Source organism: Centruroides sculpturatus, unplaced genomic scaffold (assembly GCF_000671375.1).
Source record: "Centruroides sculpturatus isolate CEXI.00-Female unplaced genomic scaffold, Cexi_2.0 scaffold147, whole genome shotgun sequence".
Lineage (NCBI taxonomy): Eukaryota > Metazoa > Arthropoda > Arachnida > Scorpiones > Buthidae > Centruroides > Centruroides sculpturatus.
In genome coordinates, this window is record NW_019384357.1 from 648,566 (window position 1) to 675,156 (window position 26,591).

Consider the following 26,591-nt stretch of genomic DNA (forward strand, 5'->3'; position numbering starts at 1 on the left):
GTTCCAAAGTTTATTCAATTTGCACTAATTGACTGTGTTGTGCAGCTATTGTGATATCATCCACTTAGCAGAACTTTCTTGATGTAGTAATTGGGAGATCAGAAATGTATAGGTTAAATAGTAAAGGTGAGAGCACTGATCCTTGAGGTAGACCATTGCATATCTTCCTACCTGTGCTCATTTTATCCCCCAGAAAGACTTGAAATTTCCTATCGCAAAGCATGCTGATGATATGGGCTGTTGTTCTGCATGGGATGATCTGCAGAAGTTTGTATATCACATCCTCTCTCCAGACAGTATTGAATGCTGCAGTAAGATCAATAAATACAACACTGGTCTTCAAGTGCTTTTGAAAGCTTACTTCTATATGGGTCATAAGAGAAAGGACTTGATCACAACAGTACTTGTTTGGTCTAAAACCTGCTTGGTCTGATGGTACATGCTTTAAAATAGTGCTGCCAATTCTATTGTAGATGAGCCTCTCAAAGAGCATGTAGCAGCAGCTGAGAAGTGCTATGGGTCAGAAGCTTTCTGGTTTGTCACATGGTTTTCCAGGCTTTAAAATGGCTAGTATTTTAGATTTCTTAAATTCTTGTGAAAGTGTACCATTTTGGAGTGTCTGTGAAAAACAGTGCTAGCCATACTCTTGTGTTCTTGCCAGTATGTATTAAGAACTCAGGATGGATTCCATCAAAGCAGGGGGCCTTACCAGGTTTTAATTTCTTCAAAGTCATATCTATGTCTTCAACTGAGAAAGGTCAAGCATAGTTTGATACAGATGCTGCCTTTGTTTTCAGAGCTCTAAGTTGACGTTTCACAAATTTAGTGTGGTTTTTATCAGATTGAACTCAGGATTTTAAGATAATATGGTTGGCTATTTGGTCAGGTGTGGCTTTGGACTGTTCTTTAGTTACAGATGCACTCCCTCCTAGTTTTTTAAGAAGGCTTCAAGCTGTTTGGCTGGAATGAGTGAAATTTAAATTTTCAACAGTGTTGATTTATTTTTGTCTTCGGGTGGTATCGAGACTGGAATGAAATGTTTGTAGCCATTGCTTTTTTGTGGGATCCAACGTATGCACCTCTCTAGCTTAGTGGAGAGCTCCCAGTTAGCTTTTAAGAAGTTCCATCTTGGGTGAAGGATAGATTTTATGAAAGGAATAGTGATGCCAATTTCAAGCAATACTGGTCTATGTTGGCTGTGTGGGAAGCCCTCAAGTACCTTCCTCATGGTGACAGATTGTGGCCCCTTTCATCACAGATCTGGATTATAATCTTTTCTCCAGGCTGCTGATCTAAATGTCCCTTTGTCTTTGGCATCAAATATCAACACTAGATTGTGTATTTCTGCCCATTCAACGAGTCTCAAGCCACATTCATCAGTAGTTGCATAATTCCACTCTTCACTGTGGCTGCTAAAGTCCCCTACATAGATGGAAGGATGTACAGTTGGGGGGGGAGAACTGTTTCTGGCCAAGCAAGACAGCTGGCTTGTAGACATTTGTGATTGTCACATTGTTCACTTTTGTTACGACCATGTTGATGTTTTCTTGTACACTTTGTGACAGTAAGTTGACATTTTGAATGATATTGTGTACGTATGTTGCAATACCATAAGAACTGTCATATGTTACGCCTATTGCAGTGAGTCCTGGAATGTGGCATCTTTTCTGGAACTGCTCTTCATTTGGGACATGAGTCTCTTGGACGACAACCACGAAAACATCCAACAGCAATTTTGACAGATATTCACACTTTGATTTGTTTATACTCTATGTGTTAAGCTGGCATATCAGCATAGTGGTTCCAAGTACTCGGGAATGTGGCCCCCAAAAGAGCTTTTAAAAAGAGCTGCCAGAAAAACTGTTTTTGAAAGTTTGTGGTGTCATGTTTGAGTAGCCAGGAGATCTTTTCAGATAGACTGGCTGCCAGAAGACTGTTGCTTATACTGATAACACTAAACAGGATAAGTAAATGAACAATTATTTATTGTGATTTCATCACAATGTGGGCTGCAATTTTTAATCGTATTCTTAATTTATTTAGTTTAAAATATATCCTCTGCATCTTAAATTAGTAGTGCCATAACCCTATACACCATACTTTTCCTGATAATAACGAAGTCATGCCAATCTCCATTCAGGGGAAAATTTTTTAAATTGAAATAATGTGACTTCTGATCCAAACTGGTAGTTTTTATATATCTTATGTCAAAAATGAAAATAAGTAAAAATTATATTCTATTTTTTGAATGAAAATTACAAAATGAAACAAAATAAATATGTTTTCATGAAATGAGAATACGTACCTACTGCATATTGAGTTATAGTTGTTTACTTTTTAACTAATGAATTTTAATGAAATTTAAAAATTGTCTGAACTTTTACAGTGTATAATTATAAAATATTATATTATTCATATTAAAAACATCATGTAAGTATCATATTTATATTTATAATAAACTTGACATCCATAATACAGTATCAAACCATTATCCAGCTTCCAGAATTCTGGAATTATCAGAAAACTGGCTACTTTTGAAGCTGCTAGTCTTGAATTAGGCAGGTTGCAGTACAGATGTATTTTGCCATGCAGCTGCTTTGTTTTGGTTTCTATGGTGTAAGCATCACACCATGTTAGTTCTATTATGTTCTTTACTTTTCTTCATTTAATTTTCATCCTAAATATTGCATAATACATGGTATCCTATATTTTAAGAGGATTAATACTGATCAAACAGACTCTGCTTAATTTGTATGTGCTAGATACAATTTTGTTCATTTTATATTTTAGTATTTACTTAACCTGTATCCAGCAAACTGGAAAATTCAGAAATCCAGACTACTTCTGCCTCATGCTTTCTGGATAATTGGTATGGTTCTGTATAACTATTTATCATTAAATTATAACTAAAACTAATGTAATGTATGATATTTATATAAGCACATTGAAAATAATTTAGTTTTAATTTAACATGGAATAGCCATTATATGATCAAAATAGAATATTAATAATACATTGCATTACATTCCTGTTTACAAAGTTTGTTTTATGGTATAGTTATTGTGTAATTATATTAATTTGATATGAAAGTTATGTACATAATTTATATAAAATATAAATAAATAAATTATATTTTAAATTATATAAAATATAACCTTGAACATAGTTCATGCACTTGAACATTACCTTTTATATATAAACTAAGTGGTGCAGTTGTCATTATGACTACCATTGGTTGGCCTGAGAAAAAGGAGAAAATTAATCCTCCAATTGTTTGGCCAACTATGCATTTCTTAACATCTGTAAATAAAGATATCAATTATTATTATTTTTATTAATTTTACAAAAACGTAAACTTTTTAAAAATTTTAAGTGTGATAAATATGTAAAGGCAAAAGTGAATCACACACTTTGAAATTCCAAATGCTATAGAAGAACCAGCTGATTCACAGTGGTGTCACATTTTGACACCAGAGAGAACTTACAATAATGAGTCATCCAGAGGAAAAGAAGAAGAAATTTGGCAAGTAAAAGAGAGACAGAGACGCATTTGTTTACCCCAAAAGAATGATGCACTCCTAACTCAAAGTGGCCCCTTACTTCTGATCGTATCAACAAGAAAAACACTCAAATTGAAAACTGAACAACCAACTAAGGGATGACAGCCAAAAGATGTAGCCAGTGCTGGATTAAAGGATGAGCTGACTGGGCACCTTCTGGAGAACAAAACTAATGCTAGCACTAAGGTCTTAGAACCTGCACTCCTACCAAAAATAATTACCTGACAATGGAAGCACTGCTATACTTCTGTTCCAAATAGACACAAATATTGAAATACCATAAAATAATTCATTATCTTCTATTGATAGAAATGTCTAGTTAGCAAGTATAAAACAATTACATATGTTGTTTTTGAAACTGTGTTTTGCGAATATATTGGACTTCAAACTCACATTTGAGTTATTAATAAACAGTTGGCTTTATTTCCATCATTTTTAGCTAAAATCAACTAAAAATGATGGAAATAAAGCCAAGTGTTTATTTATAACTCAAATATAAGTTCGAAGTACTGTATAATTACATATGTAAAGATGAAAAGTATATAGACAGCACTATTAAATATGTACTAGTACAATTACAAATTATTTAAGTATAAAAAAGTTTTGGGGCATCGCATATGGAGTCTGTCTGAGGTGCAAAATTATCTTCATCCAGTCCTGGATGTAGTCTAAAATTGACTTATAAGTAGTGTTGTAATGAATAGTATATTCGGCCTCAAGCCGAATACCGAATATTCGGCCAGGAGCGTGGCCGAATAGCCGAATATTTGGCCAAACTATTCGGCTTAATTAACGCACGTACGAAAATTGGCGCACAAACCGCATTATGGCAAGGATCCTGCTCTCTATTGGNCTATATTAATGAGAAAAGTTTTTTATTATGTAAATAAATCATTTCTAAAAACTTTTGTACATTATGCAAAATGCAATAGTTATTGTAAAATTATAAGAAATAATTTACATATATTCTCGTGTGTACTTTTCTTAGAAATAAAAATCATTAGATTACAAATGGTAATACTGCTTATTATTTAATCAGTTTATTTCATAATATTTTCATCTACTTCATTCAAATAAATCATTATGACTTACGTTTTATTGAAATTATATAAGGAAACGGCCAGCCAAACAGTTCCCAACATTAATAATAAGAACAGCAAGCTATTTTCACGTCTGCAGGGTGGTAAAGTTAAAATAACTGTAGAATTTGCACTAGTATTGCTAAGTCTTGAAGTTAATTCTTCTGTGGTAAATGAATGTGTTTCAGATGTACATGCATCTGATAAATAATATTTGCTAAAATCTAAAAAAGAAAAACAAGATTTCAAATATACTTTTTCAAAATATTGAAAAGTAAAAATTATGCTTTAAATTTATAATTATATTTCATTTTTCACTTGTAATATTTTGGCACTCAAATGCTGTTAAGTTTATAGAAAAAATATTTTATTGAATATGAAATTACAATTTTAAAAAACACTTTTAATCAATCTTTGATAACTAAATTAACCTTTTTAAATATAATCAATTTTTAAAATATAAGGGTATTTACTTAAATAAGTATTTCTTCCTGCATCAACTGCAAATGCAATGCTTATGAAAAGGGCAAAAATCTCTTCTGTTGACCTAAGTAATAAAATCTAATTTAGTATAGAGAATATAAATATATGTTTATTTTAAAAACTGAGATTACTTTTCTNTTAGCGTGCATGGGCGAAAGCCTGGGGCCGTTCGGGCTATCAAGCTGTCTCGAATCTGTGAAATCATAACTGTGACTTATATCGACGTCCTATCTGTCTGTTTTCTCTGTTATCACCAGGCTGAGTCACGTAATTGTAAAATGGGAACTCTAGGACGGAAAAGTGACGAATCGAAAGTATTGTGAGCGCGTACATATTATGATGTATGCACAGGCGTACATGGATTAGAGCGATAGAGGTGAGAGAAAGGGAAGAGCAAAGACAAGCGCTTAGAAAGAAGGATAGGCAGGGTCGGACCCTCAGATGTGCGACGATTCTGGAACGAATAGGTGTGTACGTGTGCTGATCTTTGTAATTATAAATTGTGAATACATGTGACTAATATTATTTTCTTTTTTATTTTATGCATGTTACAAGTTATAAATAAATATAAACAAACAACACTAACTCGATAACATTAAATCTAAATACCAAAATGATTAATTTACTGTGTTTTTGTTATTTATTACTCCTGTTTTTAGGTATTCGGTATTCAGCCGAATAGTGAAAAATAGGCCGAATAGGCTGAATACCGAATAGTAACCGAATATTCATTACATCACTACTTATAAGCCTTGGGCCAGGAAGTACCAGCTGGTCACCTCAAGCTATTGTCTCCTCACTGGACTCTTTTCTAAAATAGGCCAGCTATCTGGTAAGCTGTTTTCACACAAGATGGGGAAGATAAAATATTTATCTTGTGGCTGAAAGGAGTTATCTTTTGTAAAACACAAAATGTAAAGATTGGATATGGTGCAGAGTGCAATTGGGAACAGATATAATACATTAATCCAAATATACTTATACTATAAGTATTTTACATCTTTATACCATTAAGTAGAAAGTGTAACTTATACCTCGTATACAGGAAATCTCATCAGTTCAAAATTCAAGTGACAAGATAATCATGACTTTGAATTAACTGAAATTTACATATTTCTATGTAGTATGCCAAATGCCATGTAACTGATGTAATTTATTAAGCAAATGGAATAAGGCTATGTCTACAAAATGCTACTTTCATTAATAATTATTGAATATTAATAATAATATAAATAAACTGCAGGTTAGTAGCATGTGTCTGATGAGAACCTCAGGCTACCAGGTAGGTTTCATAAAAAGTAAAGCAGAATTCTCAAAATATAGTCCAAAAAGTAGTAAGTTGCCCAAATTTAGTGTCATAGAGCACTATAATTATCTCAATCTGCTACTTGTAGCCTAATATTGTGATCCTGAAACTCGGCCATATTTTATGAGATAAGATAAAAAGGGTAATCAATGGATAAGGTTACATACATACATACATACATACATGAAAGACATCGGCCATATACAAGGTGTTCAGTTAGTAGGAAAGGGGGAAGGAGGGAGAGGAGATAGACAATAGAGAAAGGTAGGATCCCTCTGAATGGCATACGTATGGCTACTGTACCCTCTATGTTTGATGTTGGTGTGCAGTTTTTAGGCTCAAGGCCGTAGTCCCCCAAAATGTCTAAAAGAAAACCTGAGTGTAGCGAACACCAATAATTGAGTGCTGCCACAAATAGCTAAGTGTTAGTGATTGCAAATTTACCGGGTATTATATTACTGGTAATTTGGTAATTATATTCGGGATTACCGGTTTATCAGTAATTTACTGGTAAATTCATATTAACAAACGATTTAAAATGAAACTGAATTACTGACAGAATTATTGGACAACCATTTATTTTCAAGTTTTCTATCAGTTTAGACAAACAATTCTTGTAATAGCAATTATTATGACATAAGAAACATTGAAATAATACTGATAATTAATTATGTTTTTCTTTATTTTGAAAGTAGGCTTTTAACAAACATAATACATGTAGGCTCTCGTCATCTAATCTATGTAGATCTAATTTTTGTACAAATGGCAGCTGCATTAGAAAAAGCTCTCTCAGAATCAATACTAGTTGGATGTACTGTCATTAGAACATTGAAAACCTTTTTAAGATACATTCCTTGTATTTTTTGCTCTAAGAAATAATTCATTTCTTTTTAAACTATATCTTTCACACTTAGTGTTGTCACCTTTTTCAAAATTGCTGACCCAGACAGCAGGCCAGGTCTGTTTGAACAGAAGTTCCTGATTCATGCGCAATATCATTTTACAATGTGGAGAATAACATGCATGCCAGTTCTAAATCAGTTACAGTTAGGGACTAGGTACTTGTGTAGGAGTAACATAAGTAACCCTAAATTAAGAAAGAACAGGTACAGATGATTTAGCTCTATTCGATATTGGAGACGTGTACGATTGTACATGGCAAAAAAATAAAAGGTCACCAGGTCGCGCACCACACGTCGGCATAAACAGACTAACATGGCAGAATTGCAGATGAGTTTCAGTGAGTCTCAGTTCTTTCGCTGTTAAAATAGTGTAAATTTGTAAAAATATTTGCAAGAACTTTGTTTCATCTTAATTTGTACAACTTCAGTCGTTGTTTCATCGTAATTTCATAATTTCTACAAAATTCCCAGACAAAATTAATAGTTCACCCGGACAGTGAGTCAATTCCCAGACTGTCCAGGTGAAAACCGGACAGGTGGTAACACTATTCACACTTTTAAACTTACTTATATTACTGTTATCAGTGTCTACACTCGTTTTATGTTTAATAAATTATCTAGTTTCTCTTTCATTGTTAAATTTGACTTTTCCATTGTGCACTTTGTACTCGTGTCGATGTGAGAAGTTGATGGTGTAGTAAGCAATGAATACCTCTCACCAGAATCTGAGTCTGAACTAATTTTAGTGACATCTGCAGGTCATAATTTGTTTTCATTTTGTGATAAGTGCTTGATTGTTTCTACAATCCCATTCAAAATTATATTTTTGTTAACATTATTGGATATTTCGTATAACTTATATTTGTTCAATTTTCTGGGTTATTTTCCTGTATATGCTCCAAAATCAAGACCCATTTTTGGAGTATAATACAGGCAATCAAGTTATAAAGAGACTAGAAAATTCCTTTTAATAACCTTAAATTACAAATGGAATGACCTATCACCAATGTTCCCTCTAAGCTGCGCGGCCGCGCACTGCTCAAATTGTTGCCGCGCACGAGAATTTATGTGCCGCGCAGGCGAGCATGCACACCGATTTGAATTGTTTACTTATTTCTCACTCTGTCTGCAACATGATTATTGCTATGTATATTTCAATTAAACACATTAAATCATTGACAAGAGATAATATTTTGTATAAAAGTATGTTTTAAAATTAATTTTAATCTCTATAATTAATTATTTTAATTTTTATAGAAAAAATAAGATTATATATAGGCTATATATATAATTTTTCTGATCATATATATATAATCAGAAAAATTTTTTGCTCAGAATCTGCTCAGTAAAAACTTTTTTTGCTCAGAGAAATATGTGTTCCGCTCATCCACAAAAAAAAATTAGAGGGAACATTGCCTATCACCACTTGCATTATTTTCTTGCTATGGTATGGGGGAACAAAAAATATCTGTTTCCTACGGGTATTTCCCATGGAAATTTTAGGAAAATAAATATCGAGTTAATTAAGAGGTTTTTTAAACCGAAATAATGGTAAAAAAATTAATTATCGGTAATGCAATCACTACTAACTTGTAAGTGTGGAAGTTAGTGCTAAGTGGCTGTTAGTAGGAAGACTTATATCTGCTTAATAAGCTGACACCCAAAAATGCATTACTGTAAAAACATAGCCATGTTGACCAGATTAAAGTTGCTCATGGTCTATTATTCTCTTATAGTATGTAGGCATGTAAATTTTGATTGAAATATACAAGTTAATATATGCATATCAGAGTTCAGACAGAATTCTTACTTCAAATTTCAAAGTAGCCATATTTCAAACTAACTGAATTCCTTAACATATAACCCTCTAAATCCCCGGTCAGGACAAACAATACAAGTATGAATTAATGGGATTTTGAACTATCCAAGTTTGAATTAATAAAGATTTCCAGTATAATCCTTTGTATTGAACTATGTATGTATCTGTAGAATTAAGTTAGTTCAGTAATTAAATGTTGCTTTATCAGTTCACGAGTGATGTTTTCAATCTCTAATTACTTATTTAAAAGCCACTAGATGATTCTATGTTGCTCAGTTGTAGTCAGATCTTAGCTGCTGGTCACATAACAAATAAAAATTTTACTTCAACAAAGTAAAATTCCTCTACTGTAAATTGTGCAAGTGTATATTGAAACAAAATCATATATTAATATCAATATTTATTAATTTAATATTATATTTATAATATATTGGAATAAATTGAAATTATTACAATTTAATTATGAATAATTGGTTTACTTACCTATTTTACCATGTGTATTACTATCATTTAATGCACCAAAGGCAATAGTTGGAAGGATGCAAGCAAAATATAAGAAGAAAATAGTTGATGTGGTTTTGTGGATTGTCTTATGACCAACAAAACCTGAAATTAATTTTAAAAATATTTATACATTTCAATTTCAACCTTATGTATCAACATTTGTATAGAAGTTAAACTTTACTATAATTTAAAATATTCATTTCTTTTACAATAAATTATGAAAAAATTGAAAAAGATTCATCACAGATACTGAAATTATGATTCTACATATAATAAAGAATGTGCTTTTATTTATATAGCATTTCTAAGAAAAAAACAATGTTAAATAATAACTTCAAAAGTACATATTCTAATATTAGTAATATATCATGTATCATATCACTGCAGTTAGATAGGCACTTTATGTAAAATTTTTAAATATTAAATTTCGAAATAAAATTCATAGTTAATAAACACTATAAGCAGAAGCAGTTATTTTATTGTGACATTTTCACAATTCTGGGCTGCAATTTTTAATCATATTGTTTAATTTATTTAATTTAAAGTATATGCTCTCCACCTTCAAATTAGTAGTGTCTTGCCCCTGTCATCATACTTTTTCTATAGCAATTGAATTGTGCTAGTCATCTATCTAACACTTTCATGGGAAATTTCTGAATTGAAATAACATGACTTCTACTTTGCATCATAAGTTCATATATAGTTAACCTGGGCCTCCTGCACTTAAGCTTTACATATTTGGTCTCGGCTTTCATCTGTCTAACTCCATTCTCAAGCTTAAGGAAGGACAGACAGACACGGATGACAGTGGAAATTTATGTGTTTACAATTTTTCTCAAATTACAGCGACATATATGAGTAAATCACCTTTGAAGTTTAGACATTTGTCATAGCAACAGATAAGCTTTTGCAAACTCTCACAGTTCTGTAGCTCTTCATTGCTGTAGAGCAACAATAAATGCTGATAGTTATTATACCATGAAAAAATTATGGTTGGCTATTAAATAAAAAATTGTGGCCTGTTGAGCTCTGGAGTGATTTTGCTTCAGAATTCATAGTGCATGGCTACATTCTATTCATAGCATACAGAAACTGATGAAAATGTTAAAGTAGCAAATTTTTGAACACTCACCATATAGTTCTGATGTAGCACTTCTGCCTGTTTTTGCATTTGAAGAAATGTTTGGAATAATTCAACAATAATAAAGAACTGCATTTTTATGAGAGTTTGCAAAATATTCCACTATAACAAATGTTTGAACCTCAAACGTGAATATGTTGAAAAATAGTTTTAACTATGTATTTTCTTATGATGATAAATGTATGTACAAAGAAGATTGTGTTCCTTTCTAATCAGTTGGAACTTACTAGCTTGATGGCCAAAATGACTAAGGCATCAGCTTACTGCTTTGGGTGCTCAAGATCAAATCTGGGTGGTCCAATTAAGAATGGTCTGTCCTGGATATGTTTGACTCTGTCCATTACCACCCATTGCCAAACCACAATGGATTTTAATAAAAGCCCACAGGGTAGAAATAATACTAAAAACGTCAATTGAAACTTAATTTCTGGATATGTCACATATATTATTCCTGTTATATTTCAATAATTTATTAAAATTCTGTTTTATAATTTATTTTTGCAAGTATTTAACATTAAAAATATATGATTCTGGCTTTGTTACTAAGAACAAAACATTATGGACAGTTTTTCTGATTACAAAAACAAAATATGATTTTGATATCAGTACTTATGACATTAAATTTTGAATTAACTAAATATTCACAGTTACATTATTTATCCCAATATTTAATTTGATTTTTTGAATTTGAATACAGTAATTACAGAAAATAAACATGCATTTTAAATTTTTAGAGAAAACATACAGTATGGCTTGCTTTATTTGGGGTTGCATGTCAGCACTATCGCATAAAATGAAATTCTGTGTAAATTTTTTTCCATTCCAAGTAATCCTAGATGATTGTCTAGACACTTAACATTTTTCTGTTTATTATAAAATCTGTAAGTAATAAGCACATGATGCATGTATTTAAAACACTTTATTTATGTTTTTACTATAATGAATAACATTTTATTTTTTTACGATGTTTCTGAATATATAGAGCAAAATTTTATTATATTGTATTAAGTACACTATTCAAGAACACTAAATGGAAACTAGAATACTCGTTACAATGGTTATCATTCAGTAGTTCTCTGTGTTTGGAATGTCAGAAGATGGAGAAGCATGATTTGCATAGACTTAAGCGGTAGATTCAGTGGCACTAAGAGCATATAGCATTCCTAGTGTCAATGATATGGTTGTTTTTTTTTTTTTGGATGAACACAGTGATAGAAAGCTGCTACTTGTTTTATTTTAATTCTCTCAACTGTTGAAAATAATGGAGTCAAAATGAGTTTCATGGCAATTTCTTTATTGAAAACACATACACAAAGGGATAATAGTTCACACATTATATATAGCATAACATGGAAAACATGTTTTCTTTCTCTAATGAAAAAGACAAAGACAAAACTAGTTTAACAATAAAGTCATTTGACATCTGTTGTTGCATTCATATACAGAAGTGCAACATCCTCACCCAGACTACTCTAGCTCTGTTTAAAAATCATTTAGTTTGATTATGTCAACATGAACATAATTGATTACAGTGTGTAATACGTTTTCATTACAATTTAAGGAAAATATTTTAAGTTTCCTTAAAATTCATTGCATGAATCAGATTGTTAAGCATATTTATAAAAAAAGTGTGTGTGTTTAGTTAGAATCACACATTGCCTGTGCAAGATGAGAGAAGAAACTCAATTTTTTCCAGGTTGCATTTCTTCTTTTGGAATTGATCCTCTTCAACTTTGTTCTCACCCTCAGAATTTGAAAAATAAGCTCTTCCAGACTCATCTGTTAATACTATTGTTTACCTGTCAATTAACTTGGAAGAGGAAGACATCCTTGATGTCTTCCTCTTCCAAGTCTTCAAACCATATGCCACCAATTATCCTGACTAACTCCTTTATATTTACATTGATTTTATCAAGATATACATTTGTAATGATATTTTTCTGAAGTTATGTTATGATGATCAGTTTATCTGAAGTGATATTGTTCACAGCCTTGAGTTCTTCCAACAGTTGCACATTTGTCTTTGATGTCCTTTAGTGCATATTTTATTAGGAAGAGACTATTAGCTATGGTAAAGCCCTTCTAAAACTGAATAAAACTTAGTATGTCTCCATTGTCCAAGGCCTCCACAATGTGATCAATACATCTTATGTAACTGACCTTAAAGGATCTAACTATCCTGATAAAGAATGTTGTATTAGGTGAGAGACAACCTCTATTTCATCATTTGCAAATCTCCTTGGGTTTTATGGTGCATTATCTAGCACAAGAAAGATTTTAAATGGAAACCGTTTTTCTTCCATGTATTCTTTGTATACATGTATGTATTCTTTGACTTCAGGATTGAAGAAATGGTAGAAACAGTTCAAAAAAAGAGATTCTTTGTCATTCAAGCTTTCTTGTTCCACATCTAATCACAGGCAATATTCTTGTTTATGTCCTCTAAGATATCTTGGATGTTGCACTCAGTAAAATAGACCAGGCTTTATCATGTAGCCTGATGTATTACTGCAAGTGTAGTACAGTCTTTACAGGTGTGCTAAGGTAGCATTGTTTTGGAATAAACTATTCTTACAAAACAATGCTACCTTATTAACAATGAGAATCTGTTCAGGTTAACATCCATTTTCATCAACAAGTTCTTCATTTGTGTAGGAAAGATCTTAGTAGCTTCATGGTCAGTTGAAGTGAACTCCCTCATAACCTTTACATTGCTTAGTGCTTTTGAAGTTCTGGAACCAGCCTTTTCTGGAAATAAAAGTGGTGTTTGCAATGCTACTGATTGTGAAAGTTTGTTTAAGTCTGTTTTAAAGTTTGATGACAAAAAATCATACTAAAATCCACAATGGGTTTCTCTTGTGTTGATCTTTAATCTAAATGAGCAATGCATTCCTCCATTTTTAACATCACTTTATAATACACATAACTCACATATTTAGCATTATGAATTACAGCTTACACTACATGTCAGTTTCTTGTTTTTATGTGTCATCACAGATGGATTTATGTTAAAGCCCAGACCACTCATGGTAATGGACACCCCTGTAGCAACTAATGGCCTTGCCAATTCTACCGCCACATTTTATAGTATTTATTAATATAGCCTGCTGTATTTTGTTTCATTGAATCATTCCTTACTTTCTTTCTTTCATTTCTTTCTTTTTTATTTTCATTTATTTTTATTGTCTTGTTTTTGTGAAGGCCCAAGATTTATGGGTGGGGCCCAGGATACACATACATTGGAGCACCTGTGGCAGGTGTCCCCTTTTAATCTGGGTTGTTGTTTGCCTAATCTCCAAAAGAAGCCCAAATTCCATTATCAACAAACAACAGAAAATTCATGACTTTTAGCCTATTCCACAAATATAAAAGAAACTAATGAATGATATTTGTCCATTATCCCATGTAACTTTATTGTATGTTGATCAAAACGTGGCCTTGAAAACAAGAAATATTCCTTGTTTTCAAGGCCAAGTTAGCCCTGATTGCAACTAGTGCCAGTTTGTGAGAGCACTGATCTGATGTTGAATCACACTTTGAAACTTGCAAAATATATAAGGCTCTTTTTTATAGTCTGTGGGCACCACTGGCCAAGAATACCCACCTGTAAATCTGACCCTGTGTATACAATGCTTTTGTTGACACTAAACAAGTGAACTATGGTTGCAAATGCAAAACCTTGAAACTTATCTAGAAGCTGCATTTTCTGATCTTTTTACACCTTTCTCTGTCACTAGATGCATTTCTTTAAGAACTCATCATATTTACTTAAGCCTAATAATTTTACACAACCAGCCTAAGAAACAACAGATGCTCCCTCCCAATGTGGTTTCACTTTACACAGCTTTTTTCTGCTTGATTTATGTCTGAATTTCTATTTTCATTTCATCTTGATAATTTTTTTCGAAAATAGACTATAAGAAAGTGCTTCTAATTTTTATACTACTATTTTTGCTCCATAATGAATTATGTAATAAAAATAGATAGTATATCATTTATAGTTAGAATTATTTCTATTTTGCATTCTTGTTTGCAAAAACACAAATCTGCTTATATTAATCTTGTGTAAAATATTCTACTGTATTTATTTATTTACAACTTTTTATGACAATTTACTAAATTTATAAATAAGAGATTATAACCATATAGTACAATCTTGGTAATTCAACATATGTGAGATGAGATCAGTGTTAGATTAAGAAGATTGCCAGATTATTGGAAGTAAGATGAATTCAATGACAGATAAAATGAATTTAACAGTATGGAATCAACTGTTAATGATGCAGCAAAACACAAATTGGACTACTGATCAAACCATTCAAGTGTATTGCCATCATCAGTAATCAATGTTGCCAAGTTGGTGTATTTCCATTAAATTCAGTGGGAAATTGAAGCAATTATGGGAAATTTAGTGGAAGGTACAGTATTTTTTGGTAAGAAATTTCAGGGGATTGATTTTTATATTTACAAAATATTATGTTATAAGATACTGTACCTTTTTTGAACATCAAATAATGATGAGATTAATAATTTTTAATACCATGCCGAAGCTTGAGTGTTCAAATTCAAGTTTAGCAGGAACACATTGAGAATTAATGAAACTGGATTTTAAACTAGTGGGAAGCTTGTCTATAATTTTTGAACAGTGTCAGTAATAACTTGAGAGTCAGATTAATGGATGTATTGAACTAGAAAACAATCAAATTATCAAGATTATACTGTATAATTAAATTTCAAAATTTTGTTTATTCCTAAAACTGAATCCAATTACCATCATGGTTATCTATATAGAGAATTAGTTTGCCAGAGATAAAATTTAATTAAAGATACAATCCATTGTATAATTAAAATTATCTTAAGAAATTTTGAAATGACTTAACTTACCATCGATGTTTATTCCTAAAACTGAATCCAATTACCATCATGGTTATCTATATAGAGAATTAGTTTTCCAGAGATAAAATTTAATTAAAGATACAATCCATTGTATAATTAAAATTATCTTAAGAAATTTTGAAATGACTTAACTTACCATCGATGTAGTCACTGATATAATTTCTTAGACAATTACGAATATCTACATATAATCCACGGGCAAACCAACATCTTGGCTCTTGCTAAAGAAGACAAATTCATAAAAATGCCTTTATTATTTGATTTGTATTGTAATTATTAAGAAATAACATTAATTCATAAATGTATTAAATATTTGTGAGTATTAATTTTTATTTTCTGATGAAAACCACATTCAAGAAAATAAGAAATTCAGTTTTAAAAACACAAATTATTCCTTAATGAAACCAAAAACATTTTAACCTAAAATACATTATATTAAATTAAAACTACACACCATACACATTGTCATCCAGCAAATAATATGTATTGGAATTAAATAAAAATGGACTTTTATAAAATACACAGTCTCAGGATATGGTGGTGATAGTGTAAGGTAAGTCTCATTTATAAAATATTTATGAAATATACAGTGGTACCTCAGTATACGTCTGCTTTAGAATACGTCCAATTCGGAAACAAAGTTTGCTCAGTATACGACTTAATTCAATTATACGCGCCATCTACAAACAAGTAGCACTATCGGTGTACTAGACCAGACTAGACGTTTATAACTTTGTTAAATTTCTTCTGATTTTAATTTGTAAGTAACATTTTATTACTTTTATTAATCATGAATCGCAAAAAGGCAACAGAAAAATAAAAAAAATGACTAGAATCACAATGGAACTGAAAAAAGAGATTGTTGAGAAATATGAAGGTGGCACGCATGTTCGAGATTTAACTGTTGCATACCGTATTCCGAGAACGATGATATCGATAATCGTGAAAAATAAAGACATTATTAAATCTGCTAACATCACAAAAAAGGTTAAATCAATTTCTAAACAGAGATTGAAGACATTAGAACATGTTAAGAAATTGCTTTTGCTTTGGATAACTGAAAAACAGCATGCCAGAGACAGTGTATCAGAAGCAATTATTTGCAAGAAAGCTAAAAAGATACATGCTGATCTCATGAAAAATCAAACAGGAACTAGCCAGGAAAACGAGGTGTTTAAAGCCAGCCATTTTTTTTTCATGAGAACGGATTAATCATTTTTGCATTACTTCTTATGGGAAAGGTTGGTTCGGTATACGTCCTATTCGGTATAAGTCCAAACATCAGGAACGGATTAAGGTCATATACCGAGGTTCCACTGTATTTAACTTTTTGTTTCAAGTGCACTGATATAGCCAGAGATGTCAACAGAACTCAGACTCCTATTAAGAAATTCAAAATAGGAGAGTTGATATATTTATTAATTACTGAAAATATTTGTCACTCTCCCAGTAGCTATAGGGATATAGCTTTCAATGAAATTTCTAACTATTTGTCATTTAAAAATTTTCTTTGAAATATGAATGAAAATTGATTAGACTTATTTTTGTTAAATATGCATTGAGAAACTGAAATCAGTATGGCTGAAATTATTTCAAAATTACTAAAGAAAGAGCATTATTTGACTTAGTATAATGTAGGATTTGGCTATCATGATTACAATGTAAAGTATAATTTCATTAACAGCATATTTATCAGTTATACTTTTTGATCCTTTAACAAATAAAACAATGTATCCTTGAAATAAATAAATATTGTTTGTACTTCTAATAAGCTAAAAAGGAAATAACATTTAATATTAATATAATATATTTATAATACTATAATAAATAAATAATATTTATTTATTTCAAGGATACATTGTTTAAGGAAACAAAATATATATATATTTTGTTTTTGAAACATAATTAACTAATATAATGAATGTATTTTATATATGAAACATTCAAAAGTATATATAGAAGACTACCTTCAGAATAAACACGCTCTGCAGCCACACATTTCTGCTAATGTATAATTTTCCTTTCAACTTTGTTAAAGAAAAATGTTGTAAATTAAATGTTGTTTAATTTTCTGTGATTATATTATTGTTAATTAATCATATAGCAAATATGTTCCAATTTTTATGTGCATATACTTATATATAAATATGCATATTTATGCACTATACATAATTAAAATTAAATGCATGGTACTAACAAAAATGCATCTCATTAATGATAAAAAAAAGTTTATCTTCAATTAACTATTAATGAAAGATACATTAATATTAAAATATTGTATTGTTTACTGTATTCATTTTATTAATATTAGTTTGATCAATAATCATTACTTTGCAAGTACCATTAATTAGAATATTCATGAATTAAAGATACACATTTATTTCTTAAAAAATTCATAAGTATTTGTATATGGAATGTAATAATTTGAAATATTATACTTGATGAAATGTACTAAAATCCTGGTATTTCAAAAACAGAGGGAAACCATACATGACTTATTATGCAAAGAACACTTCACACAGACATTTGGCACAGAGACCCTATTATCCTTTCCTCGTCCTTATATTTCCTTATATTCAATTTCCCTTTCTTTCCACTTGATTTGTTACACCTTAGTAATAATGAAAAAGTAAAACAAATTTCATGGACCATACATTGCACTTCTTGGACATCCATATCAGATTCAAGGTCAACTTCTCCACCAGTCTATAAGAAATCTGCATACAAGTAGTTCTTCATCCTGAATGAATCTCAATCAATTTAAAAGGGTGGCCTTTCAAGCCTTAGAAGAGCTCTAACATACTGTACTGACATAATTGACAGATGGAAATAATTTGACTACATTAGCAGGTTAATGACCAAGCACATATAGTATGTTCCTAGCAAGATGGCATACTTATTGAAAAGATACCCCAAAATTCATGATACTGATAAACATAAGAGATTGGTAATAATTTCAAGGTGGTTACATAAAACAGTGTGCTTAAGGCATTATACAACAGGTGGCTAAGGCCACTCAACAATAAACAACAGTCTAAAAACTGCTGTTTATTGTTGAGTGGCCTTAGTCACCTGTTTAGGAACAAAAGTCCAATTGCTCTATAAAGTTATCCAAGGGCCGTATTCTGGTCACTGTCTCTGGTCTCTCGTCTCTTACAAGCTGGTCGCTGATTGGCTAATCATTTAGATTAACCAATCAGCGACCGGCTTGTGGGAGTTGAGAGACCAGAGACAGTGACCAGAATATGGCCCCAGGTCTATACTGCATTCCAATAAAGGATTACTCACACCAAACTAAAGTACATCTAGGCCACTGTGCACTCTCTCAAGACAAGGATAAAGGAGCACCAGCATATCATGAAAAAGTATAATCAGTAACAGTTTTATCAGCTGATGCAATGGAAGATGTCATGGAGATAGACTTTCAAGGGACAAAGGTGATATAGGTATGTGACTTTGACCTTGTAAAATGAATAAAGCAACTGGAGATATATAAAACAGCTTTAAATGCTAAAGCAGTTATATATAAGATACTAATTCCCTTCCATATACATGGAGAATGTTCTATGAAATCTAATGAGATCTTTAGAATAATCTCTTAGAATAAATCTCTTCCACTGAGACTCAGTTTCAGTTATCACTCATTTGAAGTATATGTCATGTATGTATATGTATGTGTATATGCCACCTTTCTCATTAACAACTGATTTTTGAAATTACATCAGTAAATCATCAGTAAACACCTGTAACCAATAAAATTTTAATGTCAAAATTTTTAAATGGAATTCCAATAATTGTGATTATCTTGTTCTTTGAAATTTTTCCTTATGATAGTCATTTAACATTAATGAAAACATTTGTGATTTAAATATTGTTAGAACCTAAACGTTGTGTATTTTTGTTGTATATTGTTTAAACAATTCTTTAAATTAGCATATTAGTGGATGAATGAAATGGCTATATCAATTTAATTAATTCCAATAGATGAATGTCTGTAGAATCTCAATATATTAATCTTGCAGATTGTGAATTTAAGACATTTCTGAAGCAATTTCAAAAATCTGGTCCAAGAATATCTTAAAATTTTAACTCTTTAAGATGATAGTCTTTAATTGCATTTACAGAAGATTGAGATGCACTCAAGGTATACTTTTATGAGCTTATTGAATTTATAGAAAAATAACTTCAAAAAGTATTATGAAAAAAGAAACTTAGCTAAATTAATTTTTATTGGAGATGACAACTAATGTTAGCTTTAAAATTAAAAAAATAATAATTCAGTTGGAATTATCAAGATATAATCTGAAATATTAAGTGAAGACAACTTTCCCTTTACAGATTAGTCAAAATTTAATATTTAAATTAATCTTTCATAGTCATTTATTTTTCAAAGAGAATATGAAACATGTTATTTTTCAAATATTAAGGAAGAGACTACTTAAAGGTTATAGTTTATTGATCTGAGTACACATCACCATCAACAATCACAGTGACCTTCACTCTTTGAAGGAGACACTTCTGAATATTAAGATGAAAACATAATATTCCAGAATTTCATCTTTAATCAAATGTTTATTTTTTATGAATGATAAAACACTACAGCAGAATTAGCTTATTGTAATCACTTTGAGAATTGCTCACACTGATAATAATAAGTGGAGTAAAGTAAATGAGACTACAATTAGTGGAAATTCTGGTTTTATTGACTCTGACATTAAAATGATATATTAAAACAATTAAAAAAATATAAAGATTTATTACTTAAAACCAGATGATCTGCTTAATTATATAGTTATAATATTCTAGCCTGAATTCAGCAATCTTCTGGTTTTAGTTAAAATAATTCAGTTAGTAGACTTTTTATATAAACATCTATATATATAAAATTACATGTCCTGACCGACTGATTGAATGATTCACCTCCACCCAGAGCAAACCGCTGAACCTAGATGTGAAATTTGATACACAATTAGGGTATGCCATGAGAATTCACACTAAGAAGGGATTTTTGGAAATTCCCTCTGTGGGGGAGAGGGAGAGGATTAAGACTTAACCTNTTAATATAAATTTTAATTTATTACATTTTTTCATATTATATTTACAAAATTTTTATTTAAATACTGTATATTATTTTTCAATAAGTAATATACAGTATTTAAATAAAAATTTTGTTTAATTAATACCCAAAATTAATTTTTCATTAAATTGGATCTTTGTATTTTCAAATTTTGTTTTATCTTTATTGTATTCATTAATGCTCAGGGTTTTTTTTTACACTTTCAGCAAACAATGACGTAAAATTGAGGAAAAGAAAATACTGTATAGAACTAATGGCTATTTTTTGTATTTAAATAAAAATTTTGTTTAATTAATACCCAAAATTAATTTTTCATTAAATTGGATCTTTGTATTTTCAAATTTTGTTTTATCTTTATTGTATTCATTAATGCTCAGGGTTTTTTTTTACACTTTCAGCAAACAATGACGTAAAATTGAGGAAAAGAAAATACTGTATAGAACTAATGGCTATTTTTTGTTTTTTTTTTCAAAAATTTTAATATGAATGAAGAAAATTAATGTAAAAATTAGGAGCTTCATTGATCCTAATATTAACTAAACACCATAAAAATTCAACATAAAAACAAATACTGGTATACAAAGTACTGGAAGAAAGAAATGAAATTTTTAAAGAAAGAATAGTAGCAATATCCACATCATTCATAGTAGCAAACTCATAAATGGAATGAATAGCTATGTTATGACTATAATGACAGTTTTTTTTTTTTTTTAAATCAAAATTGCACGAACTGCAAAAATTCTGATTATTTAGTTAAGAAGACCAAAGACTAACGTGTAAGAAATATACACATATAAAAGAATAAACATCGCAAAATGTCTCACATGATCAATCAAAATCAGATTCATCCGTGATCAATTAATTGGCAAAATATAGGTGATCTATATTTTGCCAATTAAGTTTAAAGGCAGCTCCAAACATTCAATATTTGCTGAATGCCTAATGATTGCCCATCGAATTGGCAAAAATCGAATATTAGCCACAAATAAAGCATCCACACTATTTGGTATTAGCCAAATGTTTGTAGGGCCAGATGGCCAAGCGGTCAAGATGGCAACCTACTGCTCTGGGGGGCCCGGGCTCGAATTCGAACGGGTCGAATAATCCCCAGGAATTTTTCAGGGGGTGGTCTGTCCGGATATGTCGGGCCCCGTCCCTCACCATCCGGCCGCCCCATTGTGGACCTGGCCCCATTGTGGCCTTGCTGTTAATGGGCTTGCTAAAAGTCCCTCTTAGTACCTACAGGGTGGAAATAATTAAAAAAAACCCTATTCAACTTGAACACCAACTATATATCAATAGTTGATGTTCAAGTTGCATAACAATTACCGGTACAGTTTCATAAGTAGTATGTTTTTTTTACTCTTTCTGCCCTGTGGGCACTAAGAGGGCCTGTTAAAGCAGGCCTATCATGGGTTCGGCCAGGCCCACAATGGGGAGACCGGATGGTGAGTCCGACATATCCGAACGGACCATCCCTGAAAAATTCCTGGGGATTCTTTGACCCATCCGGATTCAATTCTGGGTCCTCCAGAACGGTAGGCTGCCACCTTGACCGCTGGGCCATCCGGCCTAGTTTCATAAGTACTAGAAAAAACAACCCTACTGTTTACGTCACTGCTTTGTACTGTATGTAATTAATAAAATAACATAATGTTCAGTACCCCATGCTGTATATTATTTTTTAGTTCAATTAAGGGGTCAATTAATTTTGAGGGTGGATACGTGTGGTGACCAGATCCTGAAATGAAAAAAGCAGACGGGCAGTTGACATGATGTAATATGAGAGTTACGTGAGCAATTCCGATTATGGATTGAATTACCTGTAATCAGTTAAAAATTGCATCGGTAATTTCGGTATGTAATAATTTTTTGAAGCCAAATATTTATCTTCACATACTTTCATATATATTTATATTAGAAGCATGAAATATTTTTCTGTTGAAACTGTAAAGTAGTTTGTCATTTATCTTCTAAATGATTAAGTTATATATGAAAGATTGTACAGATCATTCACGTGTTAACAATGAGTCATTAAAAAACATTAAAATAATAATCTTTTCTGAATATAGCTTACAGAATTACTGATTCAGCCATTCAACAAAAGAATCGTGTAAGCAAATTATTTAATAATTTACTTATAACTACAATGCAATGTCCAAGCGATAAACTCATTGAGCGACCATCTTAGATTTTGACCTTAATTCATAGCGAACGGTTATCTCACCGTCTCTAGGTAAAATTTACTCTATACTGATAATAATAACTATCATAATTGTAGACTAGTCTCAAAGTGATTACAATAAACAATGCCTGCTGTACATATTGTATATATTGGTGTCTGTTGACTATGTTAGTGCTAAGTCACTGAATAGAATTAATAGCTCACAAGTTACAAAGTGTAATTCATTTTTATTTATAGAATGAAATTTTAGTGTTTTCTAAATCAGGTTACGCTTCCCGATCTTGTGTTTTTTATTTAAGTTACATCAAACACAGTTAAATGACTAATAAAATTGATTATAAAAATTTAATCATTATTCTAACTCTTTATGCATTACTGCACAACAATGTATATTATACTATACTGCATCACTGCACAATAATATATAGGATATAGGCCCTATACAAGTAAAATAAACGTTTATATAAATACAGCCTACCCCCCATAACACTGTTGATTATTCCGTTTTACATGAATTCCATGTTGTACGAGTCACTTAGATTTTACAAATACGTGAGCCGTTCACAACCCGGCACACGTATTTGTAAAATCTAAGTGACTCGTACAACATGGAATTCATATAAAACGGAATAATCAACAGTGTTATAGGGGGTAGGCTGTATTTATATAAACGTTTATTTTACTTGTATAGGGCCTATATCCTATATATTATTGTGCAGTGATGCAGTATAGTATAATATACATTGTTGTGCAGTAATGCATAAAGAGTTAGAATAATGATTAAATTTTTATAATCAATTTTATTAGTCATTTAACTGTGTTTGATGTAACTTAAATAAAAAACACAAGATCGGGAAGCGTAACCTGATTTAGAAAACACTAAAATTTCATTCTATAAATAAAAATGAATTACACTTTGTAACTTGTGAGCTATTAATTCTATTCAGTGACTTAGCACTAACATAGTCAACAGACACCAATATATACAATATGTACAGCAGGCATTGTTTATTGTAATCACTTTGAGACTAGTCTACAATTATGATAGTTATTATTATCAGTATAGAGTAAATTTTACCTAGAGACGGTGAGATAACCGTTCGCTATGAATTAAGGTCAAAATCTAAGATGGTCGCTCAATGAGTTTATCGCTTGGACATTGCATTGTAGTTATAAGTAAATTATTAAATAATTTGCTTACACGATTCTTTTGTTGAATGGCTGAATCAGTAATTCTGTAAGCTATATTCAGAAAAGANAACGTTTGTTTCTTGAAAATTTGATCACGATTTAAATACAGTATTTACTTTTAATATTACCGATATGTCATCGAAAAGAAAACGTGTTGTATTATCATTAAAAGACAAATTAAAATATTTGTTTCGATTATCCGGATTTTTCCTTATCCGGACTACCTTCATCCCCAATTAGTCCGGATAATCGAGGTTCTACTGTACATATATATATATACCAATAAAATTTTATTGGTCACTGTATAAATAATGACCAGTGTATTTAAATATACACGGTGTAACTGACTCGGTGTCCATATTTTCAGGGCAGATTCTAGATTATAAGATTAAAAATAGGTCTAAAATCGTTTATAAACGTTTTTTTTTTTCAAGATCGAGATATCTGCCAAAATGATATCAGAAACTAATTTTAAACCTCCTGCCAAAAACATACCGCTGTTTCTTTTCCACACCTGTTACAAACAGGTAAAAACAAAGCGTTTTACTTTTAATGTTAAAAATTGTTCTTTTGAATACATGCTAGTCGGTTTGCGCTAGTGGCTGGACATTTTGAGCAGTTCTTGTAAATTATTCTGTATAATTTTTTTAAACCGAAATATTTCTCAAATTTATATTGAAAAACTTACTTTCCAGCTATTTGTTGTTTTTTTTTTTTTCTGTAAAGCAGATGGATACTGAAAAATCTTAGTGGATAAGACTTTGTTTTTGTTTATATTTATTACAGTAGGACATACTTAAGAAATATTTACTTATCTCAAACATTTGCCAGAATCATTAAAAAAGATACAAAATTTAAAAAAATGACAACTCTGGCACACTTTGGCAGGGAATTAAAAAGTATTATTTTTGGCAATCAATATTTCGAAAACGAAGCAGATTTTGAAAGACGTTTATAGTGTATTTTGTTTATTTTTTACCTTAGAATCTATATCTAAGATACACCCAGTTCAGATATACCCTATATGTATGTACTGTGCTTTTTAGTATTGTAAATTTACTTTCATACTAGAAAAATTAAATAAAAATGTTAAATTTACAAATTTCTTACATTATTTTCCTGTTCTTCTTCTTCGTTTGCAAGTTTATTAGCAGAATGACTTTGTTCTGCTGCCAAATCTTGTGCATGTTTTAACAATACAGCTTTAAATTCTGCTTCTGTATGTACTTCTAGCAATCTTCTTCGAAAATCCATTTCTGCAAAAATTGTTGCAAAAGTCCTACCAGTCTCTAGAGCATTTTTTGTACCTTTCTGTTTAAAAAATAAAATATAAAATTGATTGAGACATTTGAAGCATTTATTTATTTATAGATGCATTTTATAAATACATTATATTACAAATATTTTTGAATTTATTTTATGGGTTTTATTATTTAAAATTTCTAATATATTAAATAAATATTAAATCACCTACATTATAACGCTGATATTGGGTTACATAAATTTATAAAAATAATTCTAATAAGAATAATTAAATTTTTCTACATGCCTACACAAATTTATATTATTGAATATTTAAAATATACAGTATATTCATTATTGGACAGATGCTGCCATTAATTAATTAATAGAAAACATTAATGTTTCTTTTATTTAACATGATTTAAATAAATATTCTAATTTGTGTACTGTATTATAATTTAAAATTTATACCCTTGATAAAATATTCAGATATTTAATTTTAAGCAAAACAGAGAATTTTAATTATACAGTATACCTTTTATTCCTTTAAGAGTATACCGTACTCTTAAAGGAATAAATTGAATCATTCATTATATTAACAAATTGGGAGTTTACACATTATGGAATTTTTAAAACATATAAAAAGCTTATAAAAGCGCAATATTATTAATTATGTAATAGTATATTTTATAAATAACTGTTATATCTATTCATGTACATAAACCAAGAACTTTTGAATATCCTTCAGTCCTTCACTATATATAAGTCTGTACAGAAAATTGAATGATAAGATTTTTTGAAATCTTATATAAAATAAAATATATATAAAAATATATATTTCTATGTATATAAAAATGAAGGTTTTTCAAGTTTATTATATTAATTTTAATCCAAAAAATTGAATTTCTACCCTCACCACTCAAAGTTTACACCAGATAGAATTGTTTGATTACTGCAAAACTCGGCATACAACAATGTCTCAGACAGGTATATAAGTTAATGCTATTGTGATTCGATTATCTGACAGTAAATTCCACCAGAGTGATTTAATTTGCTATCCTAGTATCCTGTAACACTCATAGAAGCTTACTGGACTCAGAATGTTCAGTTTGCCTATTGCTTGGAGGGCGTTGAATACCATATATGCTTGTGAAATGCAGTCAGACATACACACTTCTCTCCATCCAGAAACAGGTGAAATTCCCA

At 30.5% G+C, this 26,591-nt stretch overlaps 1 protein-coding gene across 2 annotated transcripts in view; it reads right to left on the minus strand.

Moving 5' to 3' along the window:
- Positions 1 to 26,591, minus strand: part of LOC111640005 (sodium bicarbonate transporter-like protein 11) — a 221,667-nt gene that overhangs the window by 23,858 nt on the left and 171,218 nt on the right. For both annotated transcript variants that reach the window (XM_023386005.1, XM_023386012.1), the window contains 4 exons: positions 25,254 to 25,454; positions 15,827 to 15,911; positions 9,633 to 9,755; positions 3,187 to 3,300 (listed from right to left, as the gene is read on the minus strand). In XM_023386005.1, coding sequence (XP_023241773.1) covers positions 3,187 to 3,300; positions 9,633 to 9,755; positions 15,827 to 15,911; positions 25,254 to 25,454 — 523 coding nt within the window. The remainder of the gene's footprint in view (positions 1 to 3,186; positions 3,301 to 9,632; positions 9,756 to 15,826; positions 15,912 to 25,253; positions 25,455 to 26,591) is intronic.